The sequence below is a fragment of the Acyrthosiphon pisum genome, chromosome A2 (genome assembly GCF_005508785.2).
Source record: "Acyrthosiphon pisum isolate AL4f chromosome A2, pea_aphid_22Mar2018_4r6ur, whole genome shotgun sequence".
Lineage (NCBI taxonomy): Eukaryota > Metazoa > Arthropoda > Insecta > Hemiptera > Aphididae > Acyrthosiphon > Acyrthosiphon pisum.
Genome location: NC_042495.1, coordinates 106731960 through 106747300, shown reverse-complemented (window position 1 = coordinate 106747300; position 15341 = coordinate 106731960). Strand labels below are relative to the sequence as shown.

The window sequence follows — 15341 nt, the reverse complement described above, 5'->3', positions numbered from 1 at the left end:
GCGCCTGTATCTACATTGATACTCACAAATACATAGTGTAACAGGAAGACCTGACAAATAAAATATCTTTTGCTCTAATCAATATTTTTAAAATTTTTCTTTTATACCTATATATTTTATTGACATTTTTGCCACACGTATAATATAACATTTTTGTTTTATTTTTTAATACTGAAAATAAAAATTTTTATATCTGATGTAACGACCAGTAAACAAATTTGTTTAAGTTATGTAGTTTATTTTTTAATTTTTTTTTTTTATAAGTTTAATTATCATAAAAAAAACATTTTAAATTCAAAGAGTAAACATTTAAATATTTTATAAGAATTTTTAAATAGGTACTTGCTAAAATTTTTTTTAAAAAGTTATTACTTTTAATATTAATGAGTTACTTTAAAAAATATTGACATTTAAAAAAAATCATAAAAAATAAATCACTTGACTTAGATAAATGTTTTTACAATCAAAAGTTTTCTAATAACCATATCTATTAATTGGCTATTTTTATTTTTCAAAATAAATTTTGATTAGATTTAAAATTTTTTATTTTCAGTATTAAAAAATAAAAAAAATTATATCATACATGTAACACAATAGTCAGTATAAACAAAAATTTTTTAAAAATATTACAAAAGTTATTTAATTTGTCTTCCTGTCACAGTTACACCCTAGGCCTGTACCTATACCATTTACATTGATATTTTTTTCTAAAAATGTTGGCATATAATAGGTCTAATAGAAAAAATAAATATAATTAGTAATTGTACTTAAACTACTGTCAACCAGTAATGAGTTACTGCCTTTGATACTTGCATTTGGAAAAATTTGCTTACAAAATTATTTATGTTATAACTTAACAATTATCAAATATTAGATCAAGTTTTGAACGCTAGTAATCTAATTTCCCTATAATATTTATTTGGTACTCATCAATAATGGATATAAAATTTTTTACCTTTTATGGTATTACAAATATACTTCTTGTTAAAAATATTTCATATTAAAATATATTTTATAGGGATGGAAAGATAATGTTGTTGAATTTGATTCAGTATTTAATAAAAGTGATACAACCATTTCTTGGGGTAGTCCAGATATTGTTCCAATGTTCAAAAAAGGTAATAATATCAAACATTTTCTACACTATTAACAACATAAATTTTGTTTGTATGTTATTTTATAGGAGCGATTGCGGGAAACGTACATGCATATACCTATGATTCTGATCTACAAGATTTTAGTGGCAAAAATGGTTCTAGTGTATTTTTGTCGGAATGGGTAATTAACAAAGTTAAATTGTTCTTTGATGAGTCAAAAAATGATGAAATGATGAAAAAGAAGTTGATGAAAAAAAAATTAGTATTATTTTTACATCTTTTGGGTACAGATGTTTCTGGACATATTGACAAACCACATTCAAAGTAAGTTCTTAAGATATATTTTTATTATTGTTCCTGTTTATATTCCTTAAAGTTCAAAAACTATGTTATGTTTAGAGAATATTTAGAAAACTTAATTTATATTGAAAAAGGTATTAAAGAAATAGAACAGTTACTAGAATCTTACTATAACGATAACCGTACTGCATATGTTTTTACATCTGACCACGGTATGACGGATTGGGGTAAGATTTTTGAACACAGATGTGTCTAGGAACTATTTAATCTTTAAACTATAATTTTTTTTATAGGTTCTCATGGAGATGGCTCAGTTAGCGAAACTGAAGTACCTATTGTTACCTGGGGTGCTGGACTATCATATGCCAAAAAACATTCAAACTCCTTGCCAGTGAATATTAATCAAGCTGATGTTGCACCACTTATGGCTACTCTAATTGGTGTACCTATACCTGTACATTCAGTTGTATGTATTCATTTAAAAATTTAAACAACAATTTATAATCAGTTGTAATTATTTTTAGGGTATTTTACCTTTACATTTATTTAACACTGATGCTACAGATCAAGCCAAATATCTTCTGGCTAATGCACTACAATTAAATGCTGCTTTTTCAACAGCACGTGTAAAAATTGAACAGCAATTATTTAAATTATTTTATTCCCCTTATGAATCACTCAGTACTAGTGTTCAGGATAGATATCTTCAAGATATTACAAAATTGATCAAACTCTCAAAAACTGACGAATGTGTAATTTTTTTTATCAATTATGTTACAATATTGATAATAATAATGTTATTATAGATTAATTGTTTTATAGGTGAAACTATGTTATGAGTGGATAAACTTAAGTTTACAAGGAATTCATTACTATAATACGTATTACAAATTACCACTTCTTTTTTGTATAACATTTATTAGTCTTGGTTGGATTACTTTACTCATACTTGAAACCAATCCTATTAAAAAGTGTCGAAAAATTAATAGACTCCATAAGTTATTAATCAATGGAACATTTTTAATAGTTGCCGTGTGTTCTTCAGTTGTTATTAGTGGTAAATATTCTCTTGAACATGTGTTGAATTAATCAGTTTTAATTTTAAAATAACTGATTCTATTACAGCCCAATCCCTTCCAATGCAATTTTATGTGTACACATTTATGCCATTAATACTGTGGTGCATATGTATTACTAAGATTTTACAGATATTTAATTTATCACGTATAAAGCAAATGATAATACAAGTTAAAGGACTAGAATTGTTTGAAATATTATTCTATTTGATTGGTATTGAACTATTGGTAAATTTAAAATAGTCTTAAAAGTAAATAAACTTACAATTAACAATTATTTCTTTAATCATAGGTGTTGACATTTTTTGAACGACGCGTACTAACTTTAGCCTTATCTATACTATGCTTTTGGATGACTTGCTGTTCGATAGAAAAAGGATTTTCACCCTCTCAAATAATTTTAGTATTTGGTTCTTCTGCATTATTTGCTTCTTTCCCCACAGTAATTATTATTGATGGCCATGCAAATATAATTTACGTGTAATTACTTAAAATGTTAATAGATATCCTTTAGAATGTTATTTAATAGAAAATGTATAAACCAGTGTTTTAGGTGCAATTATTTTGTTATTGGCCGGAGTAATGCACTATACAAACCAAAATGGAGTGCGTAAGATTACTACATTTTTACAAGTATTATTCTTATTCATAGCTATTGTGAATGTCGTGAATGTATCAAGTAGTATGGAAAATAAACAAGGGTTATCATCAGTAAACCAAATCGTTGCTTGGACAATATCAAGTAATATACTATTTTATTATACTTAATATTTCTGAAAATTACTCTTCATTGTATTAAAAATGTTTGTATTTATTTTTTAGTTTTATCAATGTTTTTAATCAGAAAAACCTCAAATCTCTTATCGAACAAAACAACAGTTCTTTTATCAATTGGTATTCCTTATATTCAACTATCATTAAACTTGGAAGTATTTTTCATGCTTGTTCTAGTAATAACATTAGCATGTTGGAGAAAAATTGTGATTAAATCTGAAGACTCTAGTCAAACCTTATGGACTCAATGGAGACATGCATTTTTTTTTGTAAGCAAAGATCATAATTAGTATTTACCAGTACAGTTTATATGTTAAAACTAATTGAACAAGCTTTTATAGTTGTTATTTAGCTTTGGATCTTTTTTCGGCACTGGAAATATTGCATCTATTAACTCATTTGATCCATCAATTGGACGTTGTTTTGTCTCAGTATTTTCTCCATTTATTATTATGGGGTTGGTTCTGTTCAAAATACTTGTTCCTATTTTATTGACTTGTTGTACATTCTACCTTACCAGTATAAAATTAAAGGTTGGTTTTCTTTTTATTTTATTAGAGATAAATGATCAATTATTTAAGATACATATTTTAATTTTAGATACCTCCAATCAATGTGTTTGTTCTAATGTTAGCCATGTCCAACGTAATGGGTCTTCATTTTTTATTTCTAATAAAAAATACTGGCAGTTGGCTGGATATAGGGATGTCAATATCTCATTATGTAATTGTTCAATCACTTGCATTATTTTTATCCCTTATGTATGGACTGGCTGGATTATTGATCGGTGTTGAAAAACAAAGCACTAAACATAGTTCTGATCAATTATTGCCAACTACTACTAAAAAATCAACGTAAAGAATTAAGTTGGGAACATGTTATATTACTTAATTATTATGTATATAAAAAAAATTAATTTGATTACATTTTTTATAATTTGCATAATAATCACTGTTATTATATGATCTCATTATATTATTATGATCGATATACACCATGAACTGTGATATAAAGGATACACAATAATTATCAGGAAAAATTTATTCCTGGCTCGACAAATGTAGTTAGTTGCAATAAATAGTATCTACACGATTAAAAAAACTAACAACTTTTTTTATTCGCCTTTCACCAATTATTTATTAATTAATAGCTACGAACATAGCATTTGTAAAGGACAAACCTTAGAGTCTTAAATATAATAATTTATTGATAACTTACGTTCCTTGTGTATCCTGTATATTATACTAGTTAGTTTTATCAATATAACATATGTTTACATATTGTTTACAATAAAAATATAAAATAATTTTTGTCACAATATATTTTTACATTATATTTTGTAATACCATATAACCATAAATAAATTAAACATTATTGTGAATACACTGTATGCTGATTGTTGAGCTATGTTACAGTGTCCCAATTCAATATGTCGACACGCTGATGACACAAATTTATTTTCAGATAATGTATCAGCAATTTTTCTTATAAAAATAGCTTCTTCTATTCCACACTTGATTTTACTTGTAGTATACACACAGTTAAGAAAACCATGTTTTGCGCTATAACAAGATAAAAAAAAAGTATGAACAGTCAAGATTTATGAATTTCAATTTTTTATAATTTATTAACAAACTATATCATAAAACATCAGAAGTTATGATTAAACAAATTAATAAATTGCATAATTATAGTAACTTGTGATTATATAAAATACTATTTATTATTAATTAATTATATATAATATAATATATATTATTATTTATTATCAACTTATGGCTAAGAAATAAATAATAATGATGAACGTTCAATTAATTTTATCATTTAAATAATTTATATGAAAAACAGTTTAGTGGTGATTCAATATTCCTTTCATCATGGTGGGTATATGTTTAAACTAGAGCTTAAAACCGGTAACCGGTTTGTAACGAAAACCGGTAAAAACCCGTAAATTTGAGAACCGATAACCGCTTTTAGTTTTGGAATGCTGGAAGCGGTTATCGGTAATCAAGGTAAATATCTAAATATTAACGTTACCGCATATTTTCAATCCCGGTTTTATAACCAAAACCTATTCCCGACGAAAAAAATTAACGGTTTTTCGTGGGATTTAATACTTGTATTATGTCAAGAATTATGATTACATTATAGGTAATTTTCCAGCTATTTTTAAATTTTTTTCCCCAATAAATTCGAGTATTGCTTATCTGTTGTAAATATCACATATAATATATAGGTATAAGTGTATAGCTATATATTTTAAATACCGTCATAAACGTCGTCCTCCTGATTCCTATTACGAAATAGTTGATGGAATAGGGGCTCGGTCCATTTAGTATTTTAGTATTTACGATATTTTAATGCTGTCGTCTGTTATAATCTTTGTTTCTTAGAAATATACATGACAAATAAGATCTTATTTGTCATGGAAATATACACATTTATGTACAGTGCCACAACTTACTATTGATAGGGAACCTTCCAAGTTTAATTGTAAGCAATTTGTTTAAAAATGTTTAGGTTTTTAGTACATTATACTTTATTTTGCATATATTTATAAACAGTTTAGTATTAAATTACAACTCCCAGAGCCCATACCCTCCTGGTTCTGCATTTGTTATTTGTAGTGTTTGCTCCAAGGACCGGTCCGAAGGCTAGCGTAGAATATTCGATCTGCAAACCCAGGTTTTGGAGTACTGTAATATATACAATATAACCAAAAAGTTCTGTGTCAATGTATGTACTCTTAGTGTCATCTTGGAAAGTTAATATATTTAATTTTGGTTTTTTACAGTTATAAATAAGAAAATTATTACAAAAACATTTTTTTATGCAATATATTTTTTTGATTAATTAAGATAGCCATTATTTTGAACATATGTTTTAAACTTTAAAGCAGTTTGAAAAAATAAATATTTAAATTGAGGGAAATCCACCAAATTAAAGCATATTAAGTTTTTGCTTTTGTAATAATAATAGTTATGTTATCAAACCACGAATGGCCTAAATAAACTGTTTTAAAAATATGATTAAAAAATTGAAAAAAATTATTTTTAAAAACCGGTTTTTACCGGTAACCGATTACCAAAAAACCTTATGAACGGTTTTTAAACGATTATCATAGTGTTTGAAATATCTTTAAAGAAACGGTTACCGGTTACCAAAATATCAAAATTAAGCCGATTACCGACTTTATTGTTAACGGTTTTAAGCCCTGGTTTAAACCATGATATATATTTATGTTTATACATAATAAAAATGTTCACAATTCTATGCTAGAAATGTGTGGTAATAAAAACTTCACATTTAGGAATAGAACCACTCAGACTTAGTTTATTTTAAACATTATCTCCAAGATGTCTTTATTGTAATAATTTGTACTTGAATAAGAATATAAGATCAAAAATTTATACCATTGTATTGCAAGTTGCTATAAATAAATCATTAATATATTCTTATGAAAGAAAAATGTGTATCTAACCGTTTCAAATTAAAATATCTGACAGTGTAGCATAAAAGAACTTTTGTTTTACCTTATATATATTTCGGGTTATAGCAGTATATAAATTTAAAATTGCATAAAAAAAAGTTTGCCTGAGAATCCCATATTATTATAATAAATAAATGTTACATTTATTGAAATTGAACGTACTGTTAAAAACCACCAACTAACAATGCCGAAACTAGGGCTTAAATTTCGGGGGGTGCTGTAGCCCACACGGCCACACCTGATATTACATAAAAAGTAACCCGTTGCCCCGTTGCCCCTACATCCTCCATATACCGTGTGTTCAACGACAAAGGTAACACGAAATATTTGGAGCGCATGGCCTTGAATTTCATTTGGGTTTTTTTCACTGCATAAAGGACTTATATTACCTATATACTACACCTATTTTGGGGAAAATGTCCGGGCAGGACAAAACAAATTTTTTTGAATTTTAACTCTGTTTTGAGTTCTAATTTGAATTACTTTAGTTTTTTTAAGCAACTTTGACTTGTAAAGTTTTTTTTTATCTTAAAAATTGACTTACCGAGAGTATTTTCCCACATTTATCATTTTTGCATGTAGTATTTATCATATTTTTTAACAGTATACCGACACCACAGTTTGAAAAAATAACATCATACTAAATTACATGGAAAATTGTAGAGTTATAGGTGGACTGTGTTAAAAATATGATAAATAAAACATAAAATAAATCAAAATTGCTTGAAAAAATGTTTAATAATTTATATTATATTAACACAAAAAAAGAGGTTACAAATCAAAAAAAAAAATTGCGTGGCTGTGCATGCGTGTAAATTATTTTTAAAAATTAAATTTTTTCAATAATAGGTGTAACATAATAATGGCTAAGACTAAACTGGCAGAATTCTATCATTAACATAAAAGAAATTCTGTTGTTTAGTCTTATCAGACACTTAACCGGACATTGTAATAAGTCCTTTAAGCAGTAAAAAAAAACCCCAAATGAAATTCAAGGTCATGCATTCGAAATATTTCGTGTTACCTTTTTCGTTGAACACGCTTTATATTTACTTAAAAATATATAAAAAAAAATATTTATTTACTCAAGTTTTGTTTTTCACAATAATAATAATATACCTACTCTGTCTGTATATTATAGTTCAGTACATAAGCTGTAAAATTATGTATAATAATCTTACCAGTTTACCGACATAAATCGTTTCCTTAAAACAAACAACAATCTAATAATATTTACCATGTTTATCATAGGCAATATAAGATATTTATAAACTTTAAGTAAAAATTAAATAATTTTCCAAAAAAAAAAAAAATAAGAAATGCATTTGAATTTTTAAAGGTTTATTAATATTTTAAAAAACAATTTCATTTTTTTTTTGGGGGGGGGGAGGCTACTACAAATTGGGAAACGGAGGTTTAGACCCCCTAAGTTGCGCTTATGCCAACTAAGCTTTTAGATTTTTAATGTATCATTAGATAGAATAAAGGATTCACAGAAAAAAAGCTGAAACATAAACATCAAAGTAAAAAAGTATGATAAAATTGAACTTGACTCTAATACTCTATATTAAGAATGAAATATATAAAAAGTAAAACTTTGATCAACGTGATCTGTTTTTTATCTTTATAGTAGACTAATAGAGCCAATAGAGACATTGTTAAAAAACATTGTTTTTATCTTTTGTATTGTATGAAATCTGCAAGAGCCCTAAAAATATAAATTTCGGTTCTCATTTTAAGTGACAATTTTCCGATTAAGTCAATAATTGTTATAGTTAATAATATGATCTGCAAAATATACCTATTTCCGTGGTCCAAAATACTACACAATGCATCTCAGTCAAAATGATAAAAAAAAATAACAACTCAGTATTTCTTGAACACTTAATGTTATAATCACAGGCGCAAATTAGGTGCTAAGCCCCCCCCTCCCAAAAAAAAAAAAACCTAGGACATATAATTTTAATATACTATATTTTAATGGTCTGCTTGCCTTTAATATATTCAGCCCCCCCACCCCCCAAGTCAAAAGTTGAAATTGCTCCTATGGTTATAATATTATGTTCAGCTAGAACCTTGATCATGGATTTAGGAAAAAGTACGAGACGGGCCTGTTAAATGGTCAGCACATATGGAACAGCTCGAGTACTCGACTATTATCCTTAAAGTCGCTGAAAATGACGGTAATGGCATGGAGAAAAAAAATATAATACACGAGGAGTGCCATACTATTATAGTAATATAATAATGTGTCATTATTGAATATACTCTTAAAGTGGTTTTCTACACAGCTATGTACCATTATTGCCTACACGTTGCGCCGTCAAACACATTAGGTGCAAAAAGAATTCCTATAGGATACAGGCGATCCTCAGCTCACCGGGTGTCGGGATACTCATTTTGGGAAACGATTTGGGAACACCTTCGATCAGGATGGTGGGTATTTTTTATTATACATTTAAAAGTAATGTTCAATCACGAACAACGATAAGTAGCGTAGCTCATGCACGACTAGTGTTTGAAAATTTCATGAAATTTAAAAAAATGAAATATTTCAGTTATCATTATTTTTGTATTTCGTCTTGTAAAATATTAAATAATTAATCTAAATAAATTAAATACCTCATTAGTCATTGACACACATTTTTTTCTTAGTTTTAATGTATAATAATATAATATTGTATTTTTTTGCTGTACCTATTATTTGATGTAAAAATGTAAAATAAATAAGGAATAGATAGGTATATTGTATATGTACCATGTACGTGGTAACTTATATAGTTATATGTTAAAAATCAGATCAGAGTTTTCTTGATCGAGAATCCTTATGACATGTATTTGTATAATTGTATATAAAAAAAACATAATAAAAATAAAAATATAAAAATGAAATAAAAATTTAAAAAAAAACGCTTGGGTATAACGTTTATCATGTAATGTGTTATCATATAATGTAATAATTATGTTATGTTATGAAGATCATTGTTTCTTATTAATGTTAACATGTACTATAATAATATAAAACAAAAAACATAATAAATATTAAAAAGAAACAGTAAAAGGAAACCAGTACTTAGGTATATATTATAAAGATCATAGTTTTCTTGCTAACGATTCACATGAAATAATATCTTTATATATAAAAAGACTTGTCCTGGGTGATTCATCATCGCTTAGCCGGAACTGCTGAAGCTATGGATATGAAATTTTCAGTAAATGTTCTTATTACTATGTATAGGCGCACTAAGAAAGGATTTTTCAAAATTTGCATTTTAAAGAGGTGCTCAAACAGGGATCTTGAGGTTCACGATGGAAATTGGAAATTTTATTTTTATTTATTTTTTTAAATAGTTGCCATTGGCTACAGTCTACAATATAAATTAATATTTATTTATTATTGGTTTCCATTGGTTATTTGGGCAGATCAGGTACAAGTTAGCACCAAATCAAGTTATTGAACATTGCAGCAAGTTACACCCAAAAACAGTTGAACAATCATAATTTTTTAAGTTGCAATTTTTTACGGACAACGGAGTGCACGGGTTCAGCTTGGTATGAATGTTTGTGTGTAGATTAAACCTCTGGGAAGAAGACTGACTTATTTAGGAATGGTTAAATTTGGTTTTTTTTTATACGATAGGTAAGACACATAATATCAATTGTTCAAAACAGCTTAAATTTCTTATTACTGAATATGCAACACAAAATATACAAGGTACATATTTTGGCTGTAACTGGAAGAAGACAGACTAATTTAGGAATGGTTAAATTTAGTTTTTTTTATTCATCTGATATTAGTAGTTATGTTAGGTTAGGATTTTGTATTAATTGATTATATTAATCTACCATAGGTGGAATACGACAAACTTGGTATAACTTTGATATTTTATAGTTAAATCATATACCTACGTACAAACAGCACGGGGTCCGCGATCTACCGTAGGTAGATTGCCTACCTGATAATATACTGCTGCGAATCAGAATTTTTATTCTGGGAAACGGAAAAGTTAAGATACATTTTGAAAACCATACACCGAATATTAAACAACGAATTGTACAAAGTTTGAGTCATATAGAGTTGGTACATTAAACGGGCAACGAAGTGCACGAGATCAGCTAGTTGTTCATAAAAAGATAAACCATCCAAAACTTTTGGAAATATTCCAAATTCAAGTCCGTTGACTTCATATTTTTTATAATTAGGACCAACATTGATTTTTTTTAGTTTATTGTTTCGTAACATACTTGTTTTGCAATTGCTTCGTGATTTTTCTTTACTCGTAGATCATACTCTGCCGTGAACATCAAAAAATGATCTCTTTAATGTCCGCATAATTCATTTTCTGTTTCTATTAACTATTCTACAATGCAATTTAAACTTGAATAATTTCATGTATCAACATGTCTTACTCTAAAAATGTATATTAAAAAAAAATATTTTTACAATCTGGTTCATGATAATTTTTCAAATTATTAAACAGTACACTTTTACATTTTGTCTTTAGAAAACTAAAACTAAATTTAGCACAGCATTGTTAAAAATCGCACTATAAGACACAATTCAATGTTGTAAGAAACAGTGTAATTACTAATTATACATTATATTATGAATTAAGCTTAATGAGATGTTTGTTGTACTCGCTGCCTCTATTTGGCATTTTCATATACCTCGATCTAGGACATCTTGGCGTGGCCATTTTGGTGTAAACCAATTTGGCGTATGGCAATTTTGGCGTATAGTTATTTCGGCGTAAGACTATTTTGGCGTTAAGTTTTGGACTAATATGATTAGTACCTATGCCAGTAGTTGCCTATACGAGTAATATAATAAATAATAAATAATAATATAATAATCATGTATAATAATTAATAGAGTAGGTGGAGTAAAAAATCAATTGATATAAATGTATTAGGTAATAAAAAAGTTATTGACTTTAGGTTAGGTTAGTTCATATAAATAAAAAATATAAATATAAATGTATATAAATAAAAAGTAATTGACTTTGAAAGTTAGTTCGTAAAAAATTAAAAAAAATAGAATTTAGTAACAACTTATATTTTGAGCTATTCCCCTTAAAAAACTAAGCATGTTGCAATTGTTGTTATCTTCTACAATTTTAAAAATTCTTTTGTCGACATCTATAAATTTTTTTTCTTTTTCGGAGGACTATTTCCAACTTCTAGATGTTGATAAAATGTATCACGTCCTGACTGAACTTTTCTTAAGTTTGTAATAAATATCCACAATGTTGGATGTTGTACACCCATTTGTAAATTCAGTCGTCTATTGGCTGCTTCAGCGTGGTTATTTGTCCTGTCTTCTTTATTTAATACCCGTTCATGAACGTTTCACAACACAGGTGGAATCGAGCAGGGCGTCGCCGATTTCTTATTGTTCTACCAACATAGAATTCTTCAAACCAATCTAAAAGAGGTAACACCTCTGGAGGTATGTGTTCGGTTAGTGCCTCTATTGCTGTGTCTAAATCATTAATTTTAACAAATGCCAATGCTAATGCCATTTTTACCCCTATAGAAAATTCTGCATTATTTTTGTACTTTGACATTAAATCTAATTCACACATTTTCAACCTAAATTTTTTTGATAGGTGAAATAGGCAACCAAATATTTTAACCTCAGGAAATATATTTTGAAAAGCTTTAATAGCCGCTTGTTCGAAGTCGCATGCTATTGAAATCGGTTTTATGTTTATAATATTATTTGTAATAACTGTTCATATGTTTGTTTTTTTTTGTCTGGTAAAAGCGCATAAAGCAAAGGATGTACACCGTTCATATATTTTGCCAATATTACATAAATTTGAGAAAAAAGTGATGGTGACACTTTGAAAATACCATCTGCATACCAACTAGTAGATTCAGCTAATATTTCTAAGCTCCAAAATTTTATGACAACTGATTACTGATAACTGATTACCCGCAACATACACGCACAGATGACAGATATATCAGTCTGCTTTTGTAGCTTACATAGTAAATATAGTAATATAATATTAAATATTTTATTACGCCAAAACCTAACGCCAAAATAGTCTTACGCCAGAATGGTTTACGCCAATACGGCCACGCCAAAATGTCCGGGTCCGCATATACCTACCTAACAAACTACCTACCTAATATATTTATTTTAATTGTTTTCGGCGATGTAATAATATATTATGACGTTGTGTATAATAATGAATTGCGCAAACATCTGATGACGAATAAACGGTTCAAGAGTTTTAATATATATGTTCGGAAACAAAGGAAACTTTTTAATCATCATAACATAATTATACACGTTGTTTTGTAACAATTTACTATTACGTACGTATAACTACTTTTAGAATCTTGAGTATCTACAATTTTATTGTATTCTCAAACCGTTGCCATTGTATACCTATAATCATATAATGATAGGCGTAATATAATAAGGAGGACATATTTATAGATTTTCATTCGCATTCATAAAATAAATAAAAATATAAAATGCTTTCGAAATATTAAAACGGATGTCAAGTGTATACGGATACTAGAAATATGTTTTTTTCATAATAAAAACGCACCTGTGCGTGTACTGTGAACGTTTGATGTCTGTTATTTTTCTTATAGTATACCTATACAAGTACAACAATATTATTTGTTACAAAATATTATATATTGTTTATGTGTTTGTTTTTTAGAAGCATATTTAAGTACTACCGACATTGCAAATGCGAATCGTTTATTTGACTTGTTTTTTCTATACTTGGAAGTTAGAAGTATATAAAATAATAACTGCTAAGTGTCTATAAGAAGTGAATGTTAAAATAAATTCATGACAAATTACAACTATTAATTGTATTATTTATTGAAATTATTATTAATACTATATACCAATTATTGTATTATTCGTCAGCTGACAGTTGGTAGCCAGTATTTGGTGACCACAGACCAGGCTTTATAAAGTTACAAAAATATTGGATTGGGAATACCTTTCGTGTTTTTCTCATGTTTCGATAAGATATTACCTATCGCGATTATGTCCGTCGACTATAAAGCACTCAGATAGTTTGATTTACATTTAGTGACATACTCTGCATTAAAAATAATCAAACAAAATATATGGCAAAATCACTGGTTAAACCAAAACAACAAATTACGTGCAATAAAACAAAGCATAAATCTCTGGCCACAATACAAAATCTCAAGAAAAACGGAAATAGTAATAAACCGACCGAGAATTGGCCACACCCACCTCACACGCGCGCGGACACCTTATAAAGAATCAACCACCGACGGAATGCACATCACGCGGAGTTACCCTCACAGTAATACACCTGATGACAGAATGCCGATCAAATGAAGAAGAAAGGGAAAAACTTATATACCAACGAACATAATGAAAATAATTGGACCCGACTGTCGAACAGAAAAAGTCATGTCATTCCTCGGTACCATTGAAATGGAGAAATACATTTAAGTAATAATATAGTTATATTCATAATTCACAAAATCTCCCCCCTATTATTGTAACCAAATTTTTGCCCAAAAACATATTTAATGCGTATTAATGTAACAATGTATAAAGCTAATGGCCCATGTCACTGAAGCTAAAAAACTATCAATAAAAAATAATAATAAATACTCTGCATTAAGGGGCCTCACTACCACATCTTTTTTTGTCAAAAACTACTGTCTCCAATTCCAACGGTACGTGCCGACAATTATCACGATTTTTATTCTGAAAAAATATTCGGATTGTCCGTAATATATACAAGGAAACGGTCGAGCCACATTTTTAATTTTTGTAATTTAAAATGCAATAAAAATTGTAGAAAAATCAAAAAAATTCAGAATTTCCAACTTAAATATTTAATTAACTAAATACAATTTTAAAAATGTACCTCGACCGATGCCTCGTAGATGTTGTGGAAAAAAAGAATATTTTGTCAGAATGCAAATCGAGTTAATCGTTGCGACGTTGTGTTGGAATTAGAATCGTGTGTTTGAGTGAAAAATAAACATTTTTTCACGATCACAATACAAACACTGACATGTGCGTGCGAGTGCGTGCGAGAGCCCTCCGTACCACTACAATTGACCCGCATGGACGCCACACACACTAATAATCATTTACGACTAACACATAGACCTCGGGTAGCTACAACGAGATTAGAAATTGCCTAAATGATTCTCCTTAAATCAATGCGATTGCGAGGCCCCTTAATAGTTTATGTTAAACATAATATACGTCATGAACTGTATTATTATTGTTATATATACATCGTATAATTAGGTAGGTAGGTACCTCAAATGGCTACAATTACCTATGATATATAATTATATAAACCTACGAAACGAATTTGCCGAACAATTAAGATTTGAATGAGTTTCATGAGTCATACATATTTGAATAAGACTGAATAGATTTTTAAAAGACAAAACTATTTGCATTATTTAACAAAGAAAAGAGTTAGTTTTAAAAGTTAAATTTATTTTTATTTGGAATAAAAAGTAAACCAGGAAACTCGTTTTTTTGTTGTTGTTTAGAACAATAAAACTTTTTCAGAACTGGTATTACAAAGAGATCCAGTTTAATTAAAAAGCAATTGAATAAGACAC

The 15341-nt window shown here is 28.0% G+C and overlaps 2 protein-coding genes across 2 annotated transcripts in view; one reads left to right on the top strand and one right to left on the bottom strand.

Annotated features, from left to right (window-relative positions):
• LOC100169073 (GPI ethanolamine phosphate transferase 1) overlaps nt 1-4212 on the top strand; it is a 6262-nt gene extending 2050 nt beyond the window's left edge. The window contains exons 3-14 of the mRNA XM_008184354.3: nt 1019-1118; nt 1184-1421; nt 1497-1624; nt 1691-1863; nt 1922-2149; nt 2220-2454; nt 2523-2701; nt 2766-2953; nt 3019-3215; nt 3296-3516; nt 3589-3780; nt 3848-4212. Of these exons, the coding sequence (XP_008182576.1) occupies nt 1019-1118; nt 1184-1421; nt 1497-1624; nt 1691-1863; nt 1922-2149; nt 2220-2454; nt 2523-2701; nt 2766-2953; nt 3019-3215; nt 3296-3516; nt 3589-3780; nt 3848-4105 (2337 nt within the window). The 3' untranslated portion in view covers nt 4106-4212. The remainder of the gene's footprint in view (nt 1-1018; nt 1119-1183; nt 1422-1496; nt 1625-1690; nt 1864-1921; nt 2150-2219; nt 2455-2522; nt 2702-2765; nt 2954-3018; nt 3216-3295; nt 3517-3588; nt 3781-3847) is intronic.
• A 216-nt stretch (nt 4213-4428) lies between these two features.
• LOC100166998 (uncharacterized protein) overlaps nt 4429-15341 on the bottom strand; it is a 79957-nt gene continuing 69044 nt past the window's right edge. The window contains exon 5 of the mRNA NM_001246067.2: nt 4429-4809. Coding sequence (NP_001232996.1) covers nt 4578-4809 — 232 coding nt within the window. The 3' untranslated portion in view covers nt 4429-4577. The remainder of the gene's footprint in view (nt 4810-15341) is intronic.